The 24,286-nt window shown below is 36.1% G+C and overlaps 1 protein-coding gene across 8 annotated transcripts in view; it reads left to right on the forward strand.

Annotated features, from left to right (window-relative positions):
- The window catches only part of ADGRL3 (adhesion G protein-coupled receptor L3), a 788,566-nt gene that overhangs the window by 605,141 nt on the left and 159,139 nt on the right, over nt 1-24,286 (forward strand). For all 8 annotated transcript variants that reach the window (XM_044387778.3, XM_026508964.4, XM_026508973.4 and 5 more), the window contains 2 exons: nt 20,790-21,092; nt 23,191-23,294. In XM_044387778.3, the coding sequence (XP_044243713.3) occupies nt 20,790-21,092; nt 23,191-23,294 (407 nt within the window). The remainder of the gene's footprint in view (nt 1-20,789; nt 21,093-23,190; nt 23,295-24,286) is intronic.

The raw sequence follows: 24,286 nt of genomic DNA on the forward strand, positions 1-24,286 counted from the left end.
CCCTCCCTCTCTTTCTCCTCATTAGCTTCATCTGTCCTCACATGTACCACTAGCATGTTTGAATAGAGAATTACCAGGTAGTCACATCTAACCCAAACTTATTCTGAGCTCTATTTGTGAATTTCCAATTCCCTGTGTGGCCTCTCTGTTTTGATAACAAACTAATAATAGGAATGCATTTTAAATGTGTATTATCTTTTCCATTACCAATGCCATTGTGACCTGACTATTTTTTAACTCTACTGTTTATTATAATCACCTCCTTACTCTTCTTTCTACCTCTTTCTTTTTTCCCTTATATTCTACATTTTGCAGCCAAATTAATTTTCCTAAAACAGAACTTCATTCTCTGTTCATAAGCCTCAACAGAATCTTTCTAATTTAGCAGGCAATTGAAATTCTTCAAGATACTGGAAAGTATCACTTCAACCCACTTTCATAACTTTGCACCTAAATTTAAATGCCTTTCATTGGTACCATTAGTCATCAGAATACTACCAGCATTTGAGATCCATCTGAAGTGTCCTTCTTATCTTACCCAGCATTACTAAGAGCCAACTATGTACCAGGCACTGAGAGATTCAAAAATGAAAGAAAAACAAACCAAAAAACCCCATAGTTCCAGTTCTTGGGAAACTAATTGCACTGATTTGAGATTTTAAATCGCACAATTCTATAATTGTTGACAGCATGAATGGAACTTGAGTTGCTTTGAATGATGAGTCGGTGAGCACCAGACACAAGAATTTAAGGACAAAGCAATTCAACAGGGAAAGGATAATAATCTTCTCAACAAACCGTGCAATGACAATTGGATCTCCATATGCCAGTGAATGGAGTTGGACTCATACCTTACTATACACGAAAATGAACTCAAAATGATCTTAAAACATGTTTAGTGGTGATAACAGCTAAAGGGAAATGCCAGAAAGGAAGAGAGAGAGGGTGTGTGACAATTGTAGATAATGTGCCCAGAAAAGCCCTCACTGAGATGATATTTGACCTGAAGGAGAAATGGGCAGAGGGTAAATCAGAAGCTTCAGCCCAGCTGGTGTTGGGAGCAAGCTATTGTCTTGCTTTGCAAGGAGATATTTTATCTGGTGTGTTGGTAGTTCTTGGGCTTTGGTCCACACCTGTTCAGTCACCCCTGCCTCTTCCCGTATCATGCTATCTTGATGAATGGAGCAAATTTGTATAGCTCTCTAGTCTCGAAAGAAAAAAGAGAAAGGATGGAATGAAGACAGGAAGGAAGGGAGGGATGGAGGAAGGGAGGAAAAAAGAAAGAAAGGACCCACATTTTAATTATAATAACACCAAGAGGTAGGTGCTGTGATTATTATTTTCCAGAATAAAATAATAGTAGTATCTCACATTTACTGAATGCTTACTGTGCGCAAGACAGTCATGTCAGTTGATATGCTAGATGTATATTCTCATATATACAACATTTATTCCTCATAACAATTCATTTTGTTGAGAGTATGTGGGAACAACAGTGAAATTCCCCAAAGAACATGTAGGTAAATAAAATAAACTGACCAATTTCAATTAGCTAGTAAAATTCACATACTTTTTAATAATTAGCTTCCTAGGTAAAGAAACTAGGAGGTGGGATCATTCTTAATTCCAACTACAATAATTTAGGAATAATTTCCAGGACCTACCTGACAGTTTTAATCCAGTAAACATAAGCCAAATTAATTTCATTATAACCTGTCTAGAGAAAACCTGTATGACAACCACAAACTGGTTAACTTGAAGCAAACTGTATGCAATGCAGAACCAAAATGTAAAGAACAGAATTTGACAGATTTTTTTTTTTTAAAGAGCTAAAGCAGTGAAACTGTTAGAAGAAAACATAGGGATAAATCTTCATAAACTTGAATTAGGCAATGGTTTTTTAGCTATAACAACAAAAGCACAAGCAACACAGAAAAAAAATAGATCTATTGGGCTTCATCAAAATGAAAAAGACTTGTGCTTCAAAGGGTACTGTCAAGAAAGTGAAAAGACAACCCACAGAATTGGATAAATTATTTGCAAATTATATAACTGATAGGAGATTTATATTCCGAATATATAAAGAATTCTTATCACTCTAATAAAACACAATTAGCCCAATTAAAAATTAGGTATAGAATCTGAAGAGATGTTCTCTAAAAACGATATACAAATGTCCAATAAACACACAAAGATGGTCAACATCATTAGCCATCAAGGAAATACAAATCAAAATTATAGTGAGATACCACTTTATAACCATTAGATAGGCTATATTCAAAAAGACAGATAACTCTAAGTGTTGCTAAGGATATGGAGAATTTGGACACTCATGCACTTCTGGTGAGATTATAAAATGGTATACCCACCTTGGAAAACAGTCTGATAGTTCCTCAAATGATTAAACATAGAGCTACCATATGAGCCAGCAATTTCACTTTTAGGTGTATAACCCAAGAAAAATTTAAAAATATCTCCACGTAAAAAAGTGTACACAAATGTTCATAGCAGCATTTATTCATAATAGAAAAAAGTAGAAACAACCCAAATGTCCATCAACAGATGAATGGATAAATAAAATGGGGTATACATTCATAAACAGAATATTATTCACCAACCAATAAAAACAATGAAGTACTGATTTATGCTACAACACGGATGGACCTTGAAAATATGCTAAATGAAATAAGCCAATCAAAAAAAAAACCCCAAATATTGTATGATTCCATTTATATGAAATGTCTGGAGCAGGCACATCTATAGAGATAGAATGCAGATGAGTTGTTTCCTAGAGCTGTGGTGTGGGGGAAGATGGGGAGTGACTTCTAATGGATATGGGGTTTCTTTTTCAAGCAATGAAATTGTTCTCAAAAAGATTATGGTGATAGATACACACTTCATACCAAAAACCGTTCAATTGTGCACTTTAAATGGCTGAGTTATATGGCATATGGATGGTATCTCAATAAAGCTGTTATTTTTTAAAAATTTAAAGAAGGATGCAGAGAGGCATGTTCTTTTTACTTGCTATTCCCTCCACGTAGAATGGTCTTCCCTTGCTCTCTGTGTGGCTCACTGCTTTATTGCCTTCAAATATCACCTTTCAGTTAGGCCTGCTTTGATCACCAATCTAAATTTCAAAATTTTCTCCTTTGCATGTATTACCATCTAACATACAGATATTTTACTTATCTTGTTTATTATTTGCCTCCTCATGAAGGGATGAAGTTTTGCTTGTTGATTTTGTCACTTTATCTCTAGTCTCTAGGAAATGCCTGACGCATAGTAGATATTCAGTAAATACTTGTTCACAGAAAAGAAGTGACAGATACACCCAGATCTCAAACAGCCTGGTGTGTTTGGACACTACAAATATTTCTTAAATAGCTGGATCAGAGGATAGTCTATGGGGTGTGGTGATAAATAAGGCTGTAGAGGGAAGGAGAAGCCCTTGCTACAGAGGATCTGTTCAGACACACTAAGGAGTTTAATCTCACATGCTATAAACAGGAGAGAACCATGGAAGGGAGGTGAGAAGGGGAATGTAATTATCATTGTTAGTTTGTGTTGCCTTCTTGGAGCCAGGCAATTGTGGGCTTTTTTTTTTTTTTTTTTTGGTGAGTTTTAACTGAGTGTGCTCTGCTCTGCTTTTTTAAAATTTCTCTCTCTCTCTCTCCCCCCCCACCCCACCCCTGCTTTCTCTTTCCTCCCTCAATCCGTGTCTTTCTTTCGAGTAAGAGGATGTCTCTGAAATTTTTCCCTCACCCTATCCATAATAATTTATATTATCATGTACTTAGAAGTACATGTAAGACTAAAGATATATAATGTGTAGCCTGAATTACATTTGTTTATTTATTATTTTAATTTGGACTTTTTCCCCCGTGGCTTAAATCAGACATTCATTTAATCCATTTACAAGTCGGTTTCTAGTCTCAATGTTAACTTTATTTAAAAAAGAATAGAAATTCAGATAAAACATTTTGTCTTCCAGAAAAAAACACACAACAACAAAAACAGTATTTTTCTGATGTAACTTGGTTACCACAGTCTTTAGATTTTCACACTAAAAGTGGGGTAACTTAAACAGTGACCCTGAGCAAGGTGAGAAAAGTAGTAATTTTCTTTGTTTAGCTTTGAAATTATTATTCAGCTCAAAAAATGTTAAGAAAATGATCAGTTTATTTTACGCTCTTAAAGCAAAATCTATTTATCAACCCATAAGGAAATTACAAGCCCTGCTTTCAGTTCTTTGTTTAAAATGCACTGTAGTGCAGTATGATTTGCATGTTAATGATGTGAATCCAACTGTATAATAAATGGAAAGGGGAAGACAGAAACTCGTTTCGGAGAGCAGGTTTGTTTGTTTTTCATGATTTCTTCCTTAAATGTTTAACTTGAGAACACATCTATGAGGTATGCTTATGTGAGAGCTAATAATTTGTGATCGTTGAATGGAGTGGCAATGAAGCAAGAAGTTCCATTCTCAGATTTCTCGCTCAGAAAGCCACTGGACACTAGAGGCATTTGAACATCTTTGGAAGGCAGACGTAATGTAACAAACAGGAGGCTGGCAGAATTCATTCTGTGTCGTGTCATCTCTGAAATCAGAAAACATGAAGCTGCCATAATTTCTCTTTCTCTCATTAACTCCCCCCATTCTTGACCACATTCAAGCACGAGGTTGGGATGCTTCATATTTTGTGCTTTTTGTTGGTTTCCTGTTATGTTGCTGGGCATGTTCTCATTAAGTAAAACTACAAAATAAAATCAATTTTTAAATATTAATGGGTGATTTGTGGAAGCGTGTCTTAGAAGCACTGAATTACTAGAAATTGAAAAAGCAGAATCTGTTTTTGAAAGCCATCCAATGTCCTTTTATTTATAGCCTTTGAGCCATTTCACAAGTTGAAAAGCAACCATGGAGCCATTTCATGTTTAGATTAATATATATTTAAGATATCTTAAAGCCACTATCAGCATGCAGTAGCCCTCTCATTGAACAAACACAGATTAGAGGTAAATGAGGAAATTCCTCTACATTAGGAATTCTCAAGCAGAGGTAACTTTGTCCCAAAAGGACATTTGGCAATTTCTAGAGATATTTTTGGTTGTCGCAACTGTGGGTAGTGAGTATTACCAGCATCTAGTGCATAAAGGCCAGAGGTGTTGCTAAATATTCTACAATGCACAGGACAACACCCCATAAAACCACACAATAAAGAATCGTGTGTCCTAAAATGTCAATAGTACCAAGGTTGGGAATTCCTGCTGTAAATGAAGATATAAAGCCAAATCATATCCTAAATTTTGCATTCTAATTCACAGAAACTGGGAAAAGAGTTAGGGTTTGTATTATCTACTGGCGTATAAGAATGCTACTATAAACTTAGTGACCTAAAAAATGCACATGTATTACCTCAAATATTCTGTGGTCAAGAGTCCAGGCCTACCTTGGCTGGATCTTCTATAAGGCTGCAATCACGGTGCCATCAGGGATGAGTTCTCATTTGAATGTTGGACTGGGGAAGAATCAGTTTCCAAGCTCATATGGTCATGGGCAGCATTACATTCTTTGGGCCTCAGTTTCTTGCTAACTACTGTTCTCAGCTCCTCGTCCTGTGACCCCCTCTATAGGCACCTCACAACATGGCAGCTTACTTCTTCAAAGCCAGAATGGTAAGTTTTTCATAAGACAGACAAAATATGTAATGTAGATTGTGCACATGATGACATACGTTCCACCACTTTTGCCATATTCTGTAGGGTAGAAGCAAGTACAGATCTCACCCACGCTCAAGAGTAAGGAATTACACAAAAGTGTGCACACCAGTAGATTGGGATGATGGGGGCCGCTTAGGAGTCTGTCTGCCAAAGGGAAGTTGTCTTCTGTTTAAAATTCTTGCATTTTAAAAATGTTGCTATTCATTAAAAGTTAATTGGCTAAATGTAAAATACTTGCTGGTAAAATATACATATTATTCAGAAGGGAAATAGAAGGGAGAATGCACATGACTCTCACATAGTGACTATCACTGCTACTGTTTCATATGTGTAGCGTATTTGCAGTGACATCAAAGTGCTCTGGCTATAGTCCCCTCACAAAATTATGTAGCTTTATTTGGTCCCCTCTTTCTGAAGACCTGTATTTTGTCACTGTTAGCTTGCCCACCTCTCTGTTTCATTTTCTTTCTCTGTATTAAGAATTGTCACATTATTTGGTGGTTGGTGGTAGGAAGCTTGGGGAGCAGAAAGGCTATCTTGAGTCCATCACTGCTAGTGATAGGTGAAGATTCTTCTATGTTTAAAATATATAATTGTTAATAGGATAAATTGAATAACTAATAACTAAAAGTACTGTGAGTTACATAAAACTAAAATAGGTATTGAATCTCCTTTACCATAAATTAAATTTATCTTGTTAAAATAAATTTGTCTTGTTATAATACATTTTGTTTACTAGATACTTGCTGGGGAACTTTTTCTGTTTACTTCAAGTGTGTGCTGAATCTGTATTCTTTGATATGCAGCTATGTTTCCTTTTGCCTTTAATATAAGCCAGATTAATTTCTACATTGTTGGAAGTTAATTTTAGCAGTGAGAGTGTGATACCACAAAGGCTATAATATTAAAGAGATTCATTATTAAGCAGTGAAGCAAAATATTAATGAATAAGAGTTTTATGATCACACTGACTCTTTTTTCCATTTGTGTCCTCTTACGATGTACAAATAACTGTAATTCTTTTCAGATACCATTTGATCTACTGGATATACTAAAGACATAGTGTGTGATATTTAATACATATGTGATGACTGTTAAAGTTGCATATGGTAGATACCATGTGTACTTTTCATTTTCATAGAATTCAGAATTTCTATTTTATATCATTTGTATTCATAATGCATAATTTTAGGGGACATGGAAATTATATAGTCAGGCAGATTTTTTTGTTTCCTTCATATAACTTCCTTTATCTTTGCAGCATTTGCATATCTTATATGGATATTCACAAATACACAAATTATTTATTAAGCGCCTATTATGTGCCAGGAACTGTACTGGATGTGAAATATTGCATTATCATTCCTAAGTCTACTTTACCCAATTTTTTAAAGAGAACTCATGCTCATCCTGGTTTAGAGATTTGTCCAAAGTTTCACAACTAGAATGTGCAGGAGCTGGTACTCCTAGGCAGATGTCCCTTCATGTGGCTGTGTCTAGCTAGGGGTGAAATAAATGACCGCTCCCAGAAAGAATGGATTCCTAAAATCTTATTCTGAATTTATATCCTAAAAATAATAAATATATATTGAATACAAATATGAGTAATCCAAAATAGCAATTTCATTAATCACTTCCCATTTCTACTTACAATCACTATAAATCACAGATATCAAAGGGAATAGTGATTTAACCAAGTACAGGGAGTGGGACACAAGAGGGGAGAATTAGTTGAGATTGAGAATAGTGCTCCAGAAAGACACACTCCCATCACTGAAGATGAGAAGGGGCCTTTCTGGAGACACAGGAAATAAATCCAGGATAGTTAGAAGACCGAGAGAGCAAAGGCAGAGAGGCTTAAGTGGTGACTGGAGAGGTAGGCAGGGTAAGGCTTAGTGGGCTGTTTATGCCATGTTTAAGGGTTTTGACTTTATAGTAAGATCAGTTGGGAGCTTTTAAAGAGCAACAACATCAGATTTGCATTTCTCAAAGATCACTGCAGGTACAAGGTGAAAGATAGATTACGGGTACTCATTTGATGGTACAGGGAGATGACTTAACTACTGATAGCTACAACTACCTGGGTGGCCCTCAAGAGCTTATGCTTAGTGAAAAAAGCCCATCTCAAAAGGTGTCATGCCTGTGATTCTATTTATATAACATTCTTGAAAGGATGAAACTATAGAGATGGAGAATAGATAAGTGGTTGCCAGGAGATAACTATGGGGGGTGGGGACGGATTTGAATACAAAGAGGTGGCACAAGGCAGTTCTTTTGTGTGATGGAATAGTTCTGAGTCTTGAATGTGGCAGTGGTTATACAAATCTATGCCTGAGATAAAATCTAATAGAACGTAAGTATGCACACATAGGTGAATGCAGGTGAAAACTAAATAAAGTCTGTAGTCGAACTGATAAAGTCATGTACCAGTGCCCATTTCCTGGCTTCGATATTCTGCTGTAGTTATGTAAGATCTCTCCATTGAGGGAAGCTGGGGGAGGGGCTCTTTTTACTATTTTTGCAACTTCCTGTGAGTCTGTACTTATTTTAAAATAAGTTTATTTTTTAAGGCTATTATAATAGAACAGCCTTTTTAAAGAATGGGAACAGTGGTGAAGAATAAGGAAAGCAATATTCTCAGTGCATCAGTGATCAGATTTGCAAGTCCTGTTATGCATATTTTGCAGTGAATCGAGGCGGTTGATGTGAAAGTGCATTTATTGAACAAATACTAATTGAGCCCCTCCTCTGTGTCACATGCTAGTCAAGTCACTGAGGATTATTGCCAAGCAAAACAGCAATAGTCTATCTTCATGGGATCTTTGGGCTACCAAAAAGAGTCTAAAACTTGGCCTGCAGAGTGTTACACAAATTTTTGACACTTTCCTACATGAAGATGAGGCTGTGCTTCCAAGAGATCAGGCTACAGGCGGAATCACTTGTGGACTCCTAAATTAGTGGGCCATCTACAATTTTGAATCTGTAATAGCTTGATTTTATTCATATTACATACTTCAATATTGATTTCAAATGGACCTTTTCTTTCCCATCTGCCCTTCTTTCCCATCTGCCCCCTCCCATTTACTTTCAAAGCTAAATACTGAATATTTTTTTGAAAAAAAGGTTTGAAATATCCTGTATGCTCCCAATCCTATTATCTCAAAATTTGAAATACCACAGAGCAGGCAAATGATTTTGAAGAAATATTTTTTCCTTATTCACATTATTTTTTCTCAAAAAAATTATTTCCCATTGGAATCAACTAAGAATATCACTGTCGTCTCCAGAGCTGGTTAGGATAAAGTGGGTGGTAATGACTACTGGGTTTTACATGTCCTTCAGAGATCGAGGTGAGAAAGGTAAACTTGATAATTTTATTTCAGGCTGGCCGATCTTCTGTTCTTGTTATAGAAATGCAAAAACTACTTCACCATTGTAAGTTAGATGGCGATTTATAATTCTCCTGAAAGAAAGTTGATGGCATCTTGGAATAACCTAAATTTGATTATAATAATGTTATATTATTACTGAATGTCTATTGTATGTCAGTATTACCGAAGTAAATAATAGGAATCCACATTATTAAGGATAGGGAAATTTTGAATTTCTGGAAGAGTAATTTGCCCAAAGCCAAATAGCTAGTAGATGATAATCTAATATTTGAACCTAAAATCAATACTTTTCCCAGGATACCTCACTGCCCTTTATTTTATTATTAATATAGTAAATGTACTTTTATGAAGCTTTTGAGGTTTCTTCATAAGTCTCTGAAAATGAACATAATTCTTTTGAAGTAGAGGAGCCCAATATAATCAGTATCCATTTTATTTACTTATTTTCCCCAGCAGGTTGGAATATATGGGTGATGTGCAAGTATCAGGTGGGTGCCCAGTCAGTTAAGCATCTGCCTTCAGCTCAGGTCATGATTCCAGGGTCCTGGGATTGAGCCCCACATTGGGCTCCTTGTTCATGGGGAGTCTGTTTCTCCCTGTGCCTGTTGTTCCCCTGCTTGTGCATGCATGTACTCTCTCTCTTTTTCTCTCTCTCTCTCTGACAAATAAATAAATAAATAAAATCTTAGGGAAAAAAAAGAATGCTTTAAAAATAATAAGAAAGAGAATAACCAGGAGAAAGCAAAATGGGGAGGTTTTTATATATTACTCCATTAATTTGGAATGGGATGGGTAGGCATGGTTGGAATAGTAGGTCAAAGAAAATAAGTTGTTTGATGCATAAATGAGTGAGAAGAAGCTGCTAAATTCCCAACATGAGGACTAGTTGAAAATATTTGCCTTAGATGCCCTGAATTCTATTCCTGAGTCTGTAACAGAAAATACCTTGGCCTAATCACTCAATCACCTAAACGTCAGTTCAACATAGACTATTTTTACCCTTTCCTTTGTAAAAAAGCAAAATTTAACTGAGTTAATTTGAAGATCTAATTGGTTTTATTCAACGATTCATGAGTTGGGGAGCATCCTATCTAGCGAGTTAAAAGGGACTGCAAGGAGCTATACAAAATGGAAGGTTTTTGTAGATAGAAGGGGGCAGGAAAAGGAAATTTCTAGCAAAGAGTGGATTGTTTTAGGCATGGTCACCTTCCTATGAGGAAAAGAAGGGTCCATCAGGCAGATTACTCACTAGTGTTGACCAGGGAATTCCAGATTAACTGGTTAAAGGTTACATTCCTGGAAGAGGCTGAAATTACAATTATTAAATATTCAGTCTTGGTTTACTGATGCGGGGCTTAGTATAAGTGGCTACATTTTGGGTCTGTTTCCTTTTTTCTTTTTTTTAAACAATTATTTTAAAGGGAAGTAATTATAAATTAACAGCATCTATTTAAATATTTAAGTTTCTTGAGAGTCTAGGTCTATAATTTCTGCTACTTGTATTTTGACTTTTGAATATTGTGTAAGCAAGAATTTGAAACTGCTGTATATCAGATCTTACAAAATGTAATCTGGAGTAGGTGATCAAATTATTTAATCCAAAATGTCGATGTAATTGAGATACAGTAGTATACATAGATCTTCTGAAAATACTTTTCAAAAGAAAGCATGTTTATTCTCACTCACCCAGCATGCGTGATTGAGTACTTAATGTATCCCAAGATGTATATTTACATGGAAACAAAATGGAATGTCAAATTTCCCAGCACTCAGAAGAGTTATAGAGTTTAACTGTGTTTTTGGCAGATAGACTTAATTTATGCATCAAGTCTATAATCTATTATGCTGAGTATTAAGTCCTTTAGAAGACCGTACAATATGGTTGTGGTTGCATTTGAAATTAAAAATCACTTATATGCCAATTTTACAGCTGCTTTCCTTTTTATGATTTAAATTACCTGAGTAAATGAAATGTTTAGTGACTCACCAGTGTGAGAGAGTTGATGGGCACAGTGAAGAGCCACCCCTGAACTTTCTACAACCTATGATAAAATTAGACTGCCCACCCTATAAATGCCTTGAGGAGGGGGACCATGTTTTATACAACCTGGTAGTCCCATTCTAGCAGCTAATTGGAGCTCCAGTTCATGTCATTCTTAGGTTTATTAGATAAAAAATGAAAGCTAGAGGAGGTTTTTTTTGGGGGGGGGGATGTTGAAAGAAATATTTGGAGGTACTTAAAAAGCCATATAATAGCCTTGTTTTTTCCAGACTCTAAACGTAAACAACAAAGCAAATAATCAAGGCCAGTAGCTGTCCTAAAATAGAGCCTTACATTTTATCAGTTTCTTAGAAACTTGTGCAGATCTAACAAGGACAAGAACATATATATTTTTCAAGCATCTGTAATAGATCAAAGTTACCAAAATTGCATTTCTTTAAAAAAAAACTTGAAGCTTAAATGATGAACTCTTCATTCTTCACTGTTCACTTGAGTATTTCATTTCCAAACAGAGGATAATGTTATTTTTCTTGAATTTATTTTAACTTTATACTTATAAATAAATCATGTATAACCCTTATATTTTGGTATCACTCTATCTTCATAGGTAAACTACAATTCACAAGTTAATAATAAAATATGTCACTGCAAATATTAGGCAATAACTCCAGTAACTGGATAACAATGATGTCAAATCTAGGGGAATAAAACACAATATTGAGACTAGAAGTAAGGAATTATTCTAAATCCTAACAACAATTCAACTACTTCCCCCTCCTTGAATGTTTTACTGGTTGTTGAGAAATCAGGAAACTCAAATCCACTTGAATTTATTTTCCTAGTTTGTTTGTTGACATGGTTGCATCACGACCAGAGTTTAGTTAATAGTTTTATAAATTAAAACTTCTAGAAATTTTACAGTAATGAGCATACCAACATTCTTCTGTTGGTTATAACTCAGGAGTCTTCAACATTTTCATACAGTTTGAAACCAATATATTTCTGTGGTTGTTTCAGATTTAAATAAATAATAATTGAATGGAGCTAGAGGAGAATTTACATAAGGACTAACTCTCCTTTTGTTTAAATGAAGGGACAAACATCAGTTCAATTCAATCAACAATTACTGAAGGCCTACTATGTGTCAGTGAGGATCCTAGGACCCATACCCAAAAGCCATCACCACCTCCCTCAAACCCCATGCTCTTGTGGGTATATGTGTATCCCACAGCATTCTAGTCATTCTTATCACTGCCAGCACCTCTCAGATGTATGGCCAATTAGCACCTGTTCTCCCCACTTCCACTCTTCACCCATTCAGCCACTCTTAACCACAGCAACTCAAGTGAACCTAAGTTGGATCATGTCTGGGCTCTGCTCAGAACCTTCCAGTGACCTCCCACACCAGATAAATACCAAAGTCCTCACCATAACTGTAAAGTCCTATGTGCTACAATCCCTGCCACCTCTCCGATCTTATTTCATAGTGATTTTCCCTCACACACATTGCTCCAGCTACACTGGCCATGTCACTGTGCCTAGGCCTTTACAGACGCTGGCTCCTCTCTCTGAGGGGCTCCCCAGTTATTCCCATCTCTCACTCTACCACTTGTCACCTTAACAGCAAGAGCATGCCTGACACCCTATTAAAAATTGCAATTGCCCCCACCCAGCACTTTCTGTTACTTTCCCTTGCTTTCCTTGTTCTTTTTATCCGTAGCACTTTTTAATAACTAATATACTGTATATTTTAATTTTTGTCCCATTCATTGTTTATCTCTCTTACTAAAATGTAAGCTTTATGAGGGCAGAGATTTTTAGTTTTTGTCATTTTCATTGTTCACTTCTGTATCCCCAGCATTTAGAATAGCAATTGGCACACAGTAAACAATCAATAATTATTGGTTGAAGCAAGGAATAAATAACAATATTATCACTGATAATAAATATTTATTAATGTATTATTCTCTGTCGTTTACTTTGCTAAGTACTATAAATCCATACTGCCATTTTTTTCCTCAAATAAGTATATATGTTATTATCTCCATGTAGTTAAAAAAATTAAGGCACAGAGAGCTATTATAATTTGTTCAAAGTCACATCTCTTTCATTTTATTTAATTGATTAGTTTGTTTGTTTGTTTGTTTGTTTATAGGGAGGGGCAGAGGAAGAGGGTGAGAATCTTAAGCAGGCTCCACACCCAGCAGGGAGCAGGATCCATGGCTCAATCTCATGACCCTGAGACCATGACCTAAACCAAAAATCAAGAGTCAGATGTTTAACCCATTGGGCCACCTAAGTGCCCCAAAGTCACATCTCTTTTAAATGATTGAGTATTTATCTCATTGTGTTATAAGAAGACATTTCTGCTATTACAGTGTTTTACCAACTCTAAGATTCTCATTATTTCACCTTTCAACATTTCATACATTGGAATGCACCTAACAATTGAAGACATGTCAGAGTTAAATTAGCAAAGATTTCCTTTTTCTATGTTAGTGGCACAAAGAATAATTGATGATATTGTGCATTCAACAAAATACAGTATATTAAAACCGTTTTGAGGTCAGTACTCTCTACTTCACCTCTGAGTCCTTGATGCCCAGCACAATGTATAAGACAAACACCAATAAAAATATACTGAATGAAAAATATAGTTAGTATTTTTTTTCTTTCTTTTTCCTATCTTCTTCAGTAGCTTTTTCTATAAAGCTTGTTAGAGAGGGCTTCATTACGGTAAGGAACATGATAACTATACTCAACATTTTATTCCCAATACAACTCCTGTTACATGACAGTTGATTAATAAGTATGGATAGAATGAATTAATCTTGTAATTCCTAGAGCTGAACTCTCTTATAGGCACATAATATATGACATACTTGATACTTAAAAAGATTTCAAACATTTGTTAGATAATATGGATACACATGGGTTTTAAAGTCAAACTATCTGTATTTATTTTTTTAAAAGATTTTGTTTATTTGACACTGAGAGAGAGAGAGAGCATAAGTAGGGGAAGCAGCAGGCAGAGGGAGAGGAAGAAGCAGGCTCCCCACTGAGCAGGGAGCCTGACTCGGGGCTCAATCCCAGGACCTGGGATCATGACCTGAGCCAAAGGCAGACACTTAATGACTGAGCCACCCAGGCGCCCCAAACTATCTGCATTTAAATGCTAACTTGACCGCTTATGGGCTCTGTGAAGCTAGGAAATTCACATAACTTCTCTGTACCTCAATTATGCATTGTAAAGCATTACCACACTGCCTGGTATATGATATATGCTCAAAGAAAGCCAACTAATATCTCACATTATTGTTCGCTGCTTGTTTATTGTCTACTTAGATGCTGAACAATGTATTAAGTTTTGTGGATTCTACAGTTTTTCCTTTAGGAGAATTAGAAATGCCATAAGCAGAAAGAAATTAGCTCAAAGACAATTACTTCCTCCATTCTTAACAGCAGTGGGCAGGCTCCTTTCTTGTGGATCAAGTTGAGGTTCTCAATGTCCCCTCCAGGTTAGTATGCTTAAGAGTGAGGTCTCTGTGCCTGTTATTTTTCTGTTCTTCTACTTACGAACTTTTAACCTTTGAAAAATTACTGGATCTCTTGGTGCTTCAGCTTCACCATCTGTAAAATGAAAGTAATTAACTGTACCTCCTAACAGATTTGTTGTCAGAATTAAATGGGCCAATTCCTGTGAAGTGCTCAGGATAGTGCCGGATCCATAACAAGCATTCAGGAAACACCCAACAGGTCTGAACCATAGCAATACCAATAAAAGCACATGTGAGCAGTGTTTGGGACAAATTAATTTCCAAATTCATGAAGGCTTTTTACATGTGTGTTTTCGTCATTAAATGTTGTCTAAAGTTTTACCACCACCCATAGTCCTAATGGAAAGGAAGGGATTTTGAAATCCTGGTTCTATCACTCGACCGTTATGTGAGCTTGGATGAATTACTTACTTTTACTTCTTTCATCTCAGAAGTGAGTAAATATATCTACCCAAATATTGTTAGGAGCATTACATTAGAATGAATATAAAACATACAACACAGTTCCTGGCATGGTAGGACTAAATATATAGCAGATAATTTTAATAAGATGTCCCCCAATTCCCTATTTTAGCTTATTATTTTATGTAATAAGGCCATTACAAATTCATGTTTAATTAGAACAGATGTTTTCCTCTATTTACAGTAAGCATGATATGCTATGAGAAAATACAAATGGATTAAATTATAAAAATAAATATGCCTTCACATGGCTGATAATTTGTGGAATTTCACTGTCTTAAGAGGCCATAAAAACAGTATTATGAATGAATTCTGAAAAGAATTGGATGATTTCCTGACAGGTAAAATTAATGTTTCTTTTTAAAAAGTAAGTGTAATCAAATCTGCTGCGACCAACTGATATCCATGGGAATCAGGCAGAATTTCTGTCTTCTACCCAGAGCGCTGCACAAATACCAGAAGCCATTTGTAGTGTTGTTACAGTTTTAGGTTTCTTATTTCCTCTATCATGCCCTTGGGAAGATTTCTTCAGTAATTGACCTTGGATTTAAATAAATACTTGGAGGGTGGGGAGAAGGAAATGTTTCTGTAGTCAGCCCAAATATTACATGTTGGAAAGAAATTAACCCAGATTGGTAAAAGGAAGACCATGAGGAGAGATACATATTTTAGAGAAGAAAGGAAAAAAATGAAGGAGAATCAAGAAGAAAGTTCATGCACTTCATGAGTAGAAGGTAAACAGTTCTATTGTGAGGTTTTATATTGTTTTAAATTTTACAGTTTTTTAGAAGATGCCTGTATTAGGCTGCTTGGGCTGCCATAACAAAATACCCCAGACTAGGTGACTTAAACAACAGAAATTCATTTCCTCACAGTTCTGGCAACTAAAAATCCAAGACCAAGGTGCTGGTAAGGTTGGTTTCTCCTGAGGTCTCAGTCCTTGACTTAGAAATGGCCACTTTCTCACTATGTCCTCACATGGCCTTTGCTCTGTGAACATGCTTCCCTATCTCTTCCCCTTCATTGAAGGACAGCAGTGCTATTGGATCAGGGCCCTACCTTATGACCTCATTGAACCTTTATTACCTTTTTAAAGGCTCCATCTCGAAATAGAGTTATAGGTGGGTTAGGGCTTGACCTTGGGGGAAAAAATTAACAATGTCCATCCCCAAAATTAATATGTTTTGTGATCAAGAATAGTAAAGTTTTATTAGAATCGTATTTACTTCAGTTCCTTAGCGCATTTGGAAGACTCAGTTGTAGAATGCATGAGATAATTCAGAATGTCATTTTTGATAGCTTATTATAGAAACATGGAATATGGAATTGGGGGACACTGATTTACTTTCTATATGTATGATTATGATTCACTTACCATTTGAGCCTTTGTTTTCTCATTTGTAAAATTAGAAATTCGTAGTTACAATTACTCTGCAGTGAATTCAATTAGATAATAGAGATAAAGACATTGAAAAATGTAAAGCACTATACAAATGTTGGTTATTTTCACTGTTTTCCATTAGTATACTCCACAAACTATAACCTGTAGTAATATTCAAAATAATATGTTTTCTTTTCAAGGCAGTTTGAAGGAAAAATAAACAAAATCAACCAAAATATAAGAATGAAATAAGCCATGGGCAATATATTTGAGGGGACAGGAGAACTGAAATTTTCCTCTGGAAATAAGTTAATTATGAGGGAAAATATTAGTATGGAGGTTTGTTTAGTTACTTTTATGAAAATACTAAGCACAGTGAGCATAGTAACAATCACAGAATAGTAAGGAAAATTACACAATTTTGATTAAGTGTTATGTGTAAATAGTCACTCAAATGTATTTTCTATTATATTCTTTTAACCTTTCCCTGATACACAACCACAACCACATGAGGTACTTAATAACATAGTTTTATTAAACTAGCTGTATCATCAGGTAAGACTCAATGACAGAATACACTGAAAAAGTGTCATATCATTTCTCCGTTACTGGAAATCGAGAAAGCCAACTCCTATGGCATATGATATGGGCTGAACTTGGCCAGAGTGTGTTGCTATGACTTGTCAGTGAATCTACATCTTCTTTTCCAGTCTCTAGCAATAAGGCAAGTTCTTTCTTGGGCACTGGTGACAACATGTATATCACTAGTACTTATTCTGCCAAAAACTGGCATTGAGCAGAACTCTTGGGAGTCTCACACAGCAGTAAATGGAATAGAAAGGATGGGGGATAAATTTGACTTTTATTCTGCTAAAAGTCAAATGGAATGAAATGGCCCTGCTTGTAGCCACCTCTCTGCAGCACAATTCCAAAGAAATAAGTTCTGATCCTTAACATTAGTATGTCTTTATTAAACTAAGTCCTTGCAATGTAATATGGAACAATTCAAACTTCAAAAAAATCTCTTCCATCAGTATCATTGCTTCACAAGAGTATATTCAGTTTAAATATGAATGTTTTGTGATAGGATTATTTTGGGGAAGAGGAGACTTTGTTCTCCCTGCTTCTTTTTGTTTTGAGTTATCCGGTAGTTTTCTTAACTGTAGTATAAAACGCATTTATAAAATAACTTTTTTAGCCTATCAACTATGAGAACTCTTAACTACCCTATTTGCTATTTCCCTCTATTTATCTTTTTCTTTTTTTTCTTTTTTCTTTTTTCTTTCTTTCTTTCTTTCTTTCTTTTTTTTTTTTTTTTTTGGTGATATTTCACAACTGGACCCTCCCTTGCTTCCTTGACCTACCCCTGATGTTCATCTATCTTGACTGAGAGCTAATTTACTATAGGTCAGACACCAGGCTAAAAGCTGAGGAAATAATCTTGAACAAAGCACATTAGTGTGTAACCTCATCTTGGTAAATTTGAAAAGGTTCCTTGGTGGAGATGGCATCCAAGCCATCCCCAAAGGCTAAACAGAAATTAGCCAGGTGGAAATGGGATCAGGAACACCACAGCATGTTCAAAAGCCCTGGGGCAGAAAGAACAGGGTACAGTTGGGAAATTACTGGTAATTTTGTATGGTTTAATAGTAGAGCTGAAAGACGAGAAGCATTACAAACGAGCTAGAGAAATAAATGCATGGAGGGCTTTAGGCGCAAAGAAAAGGAGTCCAGTCTTTGTTTAGAGGGCAGACGGAAGTGATTGAAGGGATTTTAATCTGGAGAGTAACATATTCCAATTTATACCCTATAAGATGCCTCTGGCAAAAGGTAGAAAATTGTTTTAATAGGGTAATTTTAGAGAAAAATAATGAATATTGATTTCCATTATGTGGTGGCATTGTTAAATACATTTTGGTGTGATACTGTAGTCTTTAAAAACATGAAATCTGGATTGTTATAGAGCACAAGATAAATATATTAAATCTACACGAAAGAAATTTATTCAAAATTGGCAAGACCAGAGTCACAGCAAAAAACCATCTTGTGATCACGTGTCGTTGCTCCTTGTGTGTGATTTGTGTGATTTGTGTGATTGAGACAATAGGCCGGTCAATCTTCTCAGTGCATGTGGGATTATGCAGTTTTATCAGAGCAAAGATGTCTGCAAAACAAGTCTCTTCCCTCCCATAACATTGTATGCTAATTAAAATATCTAAATGAAGAAAAGTGCATTCATTTAGAAAGCATTCTTCAGTATCTATATAATTCTGAACAAGCTACAAATGAGAGATGGAATTATTTAAATTGAAGGAGCCAGAGAAAATGCTTGGAGTTAGCTTTTAACTATTGCCTTACTAGTCTATCAAGTGGAATAAAGTAAAGAAGAATTTTTCCATCAGCCAGAAAACTTTGCACACAAAAGGTGCTTGTATCCCAGCAATGACACCACTGACATGTTTTTAAGGCTAATACTTAATAAGAACAAGAGTATTTAATTTTAATATTAACTTATTTTTAATTAATTTAATATTAAGTAATATTTAATTTCAAGTTATTAATATTTCTTCATTATGTTTTTTCTTTTTGAGACATTTCGGCAAATTCAAATGCAAAATAAATGATGTATATTAGAATCATTTCTACTGGTTATAATTTTAAGAATTCAATTTTACTTATGTTGCTAAAATTTATATATGAGTTTTGTTAAACATTGGTGTCAATTTTTATGAATTCTGAATTTTGATTTTGCAAACATCAATATTAAAATCCCAGTAATGTCATCTTGCTCTGGTATTGCTTTACAAGGCTCTCGTACTCACCCACTGATGAGTGAGAGGAGTGCAGCTAGTGGTGATTGGGAAGAGAGAAAAATAGAGAAATGAGACAGAATCAGCAAGACTTTGGGAAATGTGGTGTCAATGGAAGAAGGGGAAAAAAAGATACTCCTTCTTCCTTCATGAACTTTGCATCAATGAAGTTATGAATATTACATTCACATAGAGAGAGAACCCAAGAGGAAGGAGGAACACTTAGAAGAAAGAGGAAACAGAACAAGCAAGGAGACAGCTAGAAAAATAACATCACTTCAGAAAATGCTACAGTTTCAGTGATTAAATGTTCAGAATATCCATACCCCCTTCCCTACTGCCGTCTCTACCTCGTTTTGGGGAGCTTTATACGTACCAACCACACGTGATGGATGTGGCACCTCTTCTAGGGCAGCAAAGTCAAGTTGATGACATGTTAAAGAAAGCAGACGATGAATGACAACCAGCTGGAGGCTCAGCACGGGACCCCCTGAGTTCCATGAACCCGAGCTACTTGGAATCTGGCTAGAGCCAGTGGCCCTGGGGTTATTGCCGGTAAATGAGGTTAAGAGTAGTTTCTAACATTACAGTTAGGAATGCAATGTAAGTATGTGGAGGACTGGCATACTCTTGCCTTCCTATGATGGAAATATAAATAGATTTTCCCCAGAAAGATGATTCTTTGCAGTGATTATTTCTATGGTATTGTTAGAACATTCCTTTGGATACGTTCTGGGCTTAATAACCTATTAATATCTGGTCAAGGAACCTTACCAGTTTTATTTGGAATTTGGAATACATTTCCCCATTTTAAGAAATCTAGTTAGAAAATAATTTATGAGACAACTAAATTGGCAATGACTTATACTTTACATTAGTAAATGTCAGGTTTGAAAGTTTTGTTAAGGTGGGTTAGTTCTGAGAGCATTGGGTAGATATCAAGCTGCTTTAATTTATGTTAAAGAGACCATATTCAGAATTGTCCTTTACTTTTTAGCATGAGAGCACTTTAAATCTTGATGCCCTTTTATTTCTGATTCCTCTCCCCTAATTGCTTCATCTTTAGAAACTCATGTGATACTCAATATGAAAAGACTATTACAATAGCTCTCTCCCATTCTACACAAGTTTGAAAATTCTAAGTTGAGGAGGGCTGTAAGTATTAATCCTCTAATCGTTAAAAAGGCCTGAAGCATTAAGAAGCTTACTGAAGAGGTGGGTTGTGCTGTAATTTTGTTTTCTGTGATTTGAGTTGAGCGGAACCATGAACAAGCTGATGTTTGGCATTGGTCAGATGGCTGTCATGGTACTGAGGTGGCATTCAGATACCTTGGCACTGGCTTATTTTTTTCCATGTTGAAGGCTCTTTGAACTGTCAAATAAAAATGGTTTCTAAAGTATTAGGACACCCTGAAGTGATGAGCAAACAATGCAGATGTTTTCTTTTGAATTTTATTTCAGAAATCTCTACCACAGGACCTCTTGGCATGGGGAGCACCACCACCAGCACCACCCTGAGGACCACAACTTGGAGCCCAGGCAGGAGTACCACCCCGTCGGTGTCAGGAAGACGAAACCGGAGTACCAGCACCCCATCTCCAGCCGTGGAGGTGCTCGATGACACGACCACACATCTACCATCGGCATCGTCCCAAATCCCAGCTCTGGAAGAGAGCTGTGAAGCTGTGGAAGCCCGAGAAATCATGTGGTTTAAGACCCGTCAAGGACAGATGGCCAAGCAGCCGTGCCCTGCAGGAACGATAGGTAAGTCTGTTCTGCAGAGTTCAGCTAAAAAGTCTTTTGTTAGGTTACCTTGCTTTTCTTGCAGCTTTTTTCTTCAGTTTTTTGTTTGTTCGTTACTACATATTTTTGTCACTTCAGTTGATTGAATTCTGAACTCAGCCAAATTACAATTTAAAGCAGTGTATTTTCAGAGTTTGAAAATACATTCTGGAGAAATCACCGATGAGGACTTAGTGTGTATACACATGAGGCCAGAAGTTTTTGCCCATGGTGTGAGAGCTGTGAGGGGAGTTACAGTTAGGCTGTGGATGTCCTGGATGCCCCAGAAGGCCAGCCCGGCTGTGTAGGAGCCCGGAGCGAGTCACTGGATTCCTGGGAGCTAGTTCTCATGCATGTCACCTACTGTCAAATGTTGATAGCAGAAAATGAGGTGGAGGACTTCTCCATTAGAAAATGATCATCGAAACTACCTAAAACTTAACAAAAGAGAAAGTTTGACTATCCTTTTGATAAATCATTGTAGCTGTCCTTTAATAGCCAAGCTCTTCAAGGGGTAGGACCCAATCTCCCATTACTCAACATCCCCCCGAGAGAGCAAGATCCATTGTTTTCTCTAGGAGATAGTTCAAAGCTAAATAGTTCTTCCCTCTCCCCGGCTCATTTTTTACTGATGTGATTCCTAATATCCCCAAGTGGTAACCATATTATTACTTACAATTTTTATGCCTGAAATAGCCTAGTTTTCTTATTGTTACATACATTTATCTTCCTAAAACTAATATTTGATATGCTAAATAAAATTTGCCTTATTCCATAAAATATGTAAATAAAGCAAATGTGCGATAGATGTCGCGATACAAGAAATAGGGACTCTGTGTATTACTGATTTGGTTACTTTAAACAGGTTTGTCTTAGAAGAGTTCCAGTGTGGATATATCATTCTGAATCCTATAGTATGTGAAATGAAAAGACCAAAAAGAATATTGGCTTTTATAAAAGTGCACATTTAATTTCTTTTTTCAGCAAACTGTTTAAAAATATTCTGAAATCTTTCTTCCCTTTATGAAAGGGTGCAATGCTCAGTTCTAAAGTTTTCTGTGGTACTGAAATCAGTTTGGTTCCAACAGTTTGAAACCTTGTCTCTTAGCACTGTCCCCTTCATTCTGGGCCTCATTTCCTTCGTTTTTTGAAAGAGAAATAATAACATTCCCCCCCCCCCACTTCAAATGTTTGTTGTGAAGGTGAGTGAAATACTTTATTTGAAAGCAGTTTCAAAACTACAGAGCATTACGGAAATATGCCATTATTGTTGTGTGAAAATTGGGAGAAAGCTTTAAAGGAAACCAAACCTTCTGGAGCCCTCCCACGTGAATGCCCCTATGCTACAATCTTATTTTTAACCTTTTCTCTGTCCCTTCTGCTGTAGTGCTGTTCAGAGGCACACAGGCTGTCACTTGAATTATTGTAATAGCTTCCCCCAAGCCCTCACGTCTCCCCCTTAGATTCACCCTCCATGCTGCTGCCACAGTTATCTTTCTAAAACCTTAATCAGCTCATTTCTCTCCTCTGCTTAATGTTCATTGATTTTCCAGCACCCACAGGTGGCAGACAAGGGAGTTTATGATCTGACTTTGCCTGCCTTTCCAAGTCCATTAAACACAACTCCCCTATACAGTAGACCTCAATTTAAAACATTTGAAGTTTCCCAAGGACAACATATTTTTTTCTGCACCTGGAATGCCCTTTCCTACCTTGTTTTCCTGAAAAACCTGCAGACTGATTCCTTTAAGACTCAGCTGCTGCCTTGCCTCTGAAAACTCACACAATAAGCCCCATAGAGGCAGATACCACATCTCGCTAATTTATGAAACTGTTCTCTGTACCTGGTGTAGTTGCCAGCAAGTGCTTTAAAAATATTGAATGATTTTGTTTGTTCTGTTGCATTTCTCCAATATCAGTTGTTTGCCAGGCGCTGTGTGTGGTGTTTTAATATACATTATCTTAGTTTAATGATCCCAGTTTTGCCTTTGTTCATATTTAAACATAACACGGATAGAGAGTCTTTGTAAGCAAGATGGTTTGAATATTTAAAGCAGACCTATTTTTCTCATTATTTTAGGAGTATCAACTTATCTCTGCCTGGCTCCTGATGGAATCTGGGATCCCCAAGGACCGGATCTTAGCAACTGTTCTTCTCCTTGGGTCAACCATATAACACAAAAGGTAAATCGTATGGTTGACCAGGAAGGTTTGCCCAAACCTAGATCTCCTGTTGTTGATTATAACTGTTGCAAACAAAATAGTCAAGATTTTTTTTTAATTAATGGGGAAATACTCTCCCATTTTAGTTCTCTTTAAGATTTAGTGACAACCTTTGATGCGCCATGTGCTAATTTAGAATTTTGTTGTCCTTAAAGGACAAATCTGTGAACTTCCTCTAAGCCAGGAAGTATTGCTTATAATAATTTTATTATTAATAAAATTTTTATGATATTGTGAACTCCAAATATAAAAGTCTAAGAGGCATTATAAATCAAGCAAGCAAAAGCTTCTAGCATACATGCATATAGATTTTCCTGTGGAAATAATAATTACAAAAAAAAATCTACCTTGGAATCTTAGGCTATTTGATAAATGTTCTGTAACCTAACCATTTATCAGTGTTAAAAGTATACATATGTGTGACAGAATCTTGCAGACTCAAATTTTCAGGGCTTATTTGGTTGCAATATGTTGAACATTTTTATTATTAATGCACTGTGGGGCTTTGAATTGATTTCATTACAAACAGAGACCAGATGTGCATTTATGCCAAAAGGGCTATGAGATGAATCCTTATTATAGCAATTTGTGTGGATTTATGCACTCCGAAAATGAAGAGTCCTTCTATGGCACATTAGCTAGGCTGAGGAATTTCTGAAAGAGACTTTTCCTGAGAAATATTACAAATGATGGCCTTACTAAAAGCCTGTCTGTGCCATTTGCTCTTTTCTCTATTTGTTTTTAACCAGGCTGATCCTCAATAATATACTGTATAATAATCCATAAATATCTACCCAGTAGTTCATTTAGCAGATGAGCCATAACTATCTATTTACCCTAAATCATGGAAGAACAGTGGTTATATTGACTCTGGTTACCCTCTTACATATGCATCTCCATACTTGTTGCTATTCGTAATGATGCTTCTCCAATTTCAGCACTGTTCCTGCCAC

Source organism: Ursus arctos, unplaced genomic scaffold (assembly GCF_023065955.2).
Source record: "Ursus arctos isolate Adak ecotype North America unplaced genomic scaffold, UrsArc2.0 scaffold_9, whole genome shotgun sequence".
NCBI classification, from domain to species: Eukaryota; Metazoa; Chordata; class Mammalia; order Carnivora; family Ursidae; genus Ursus; species Ursus arctos.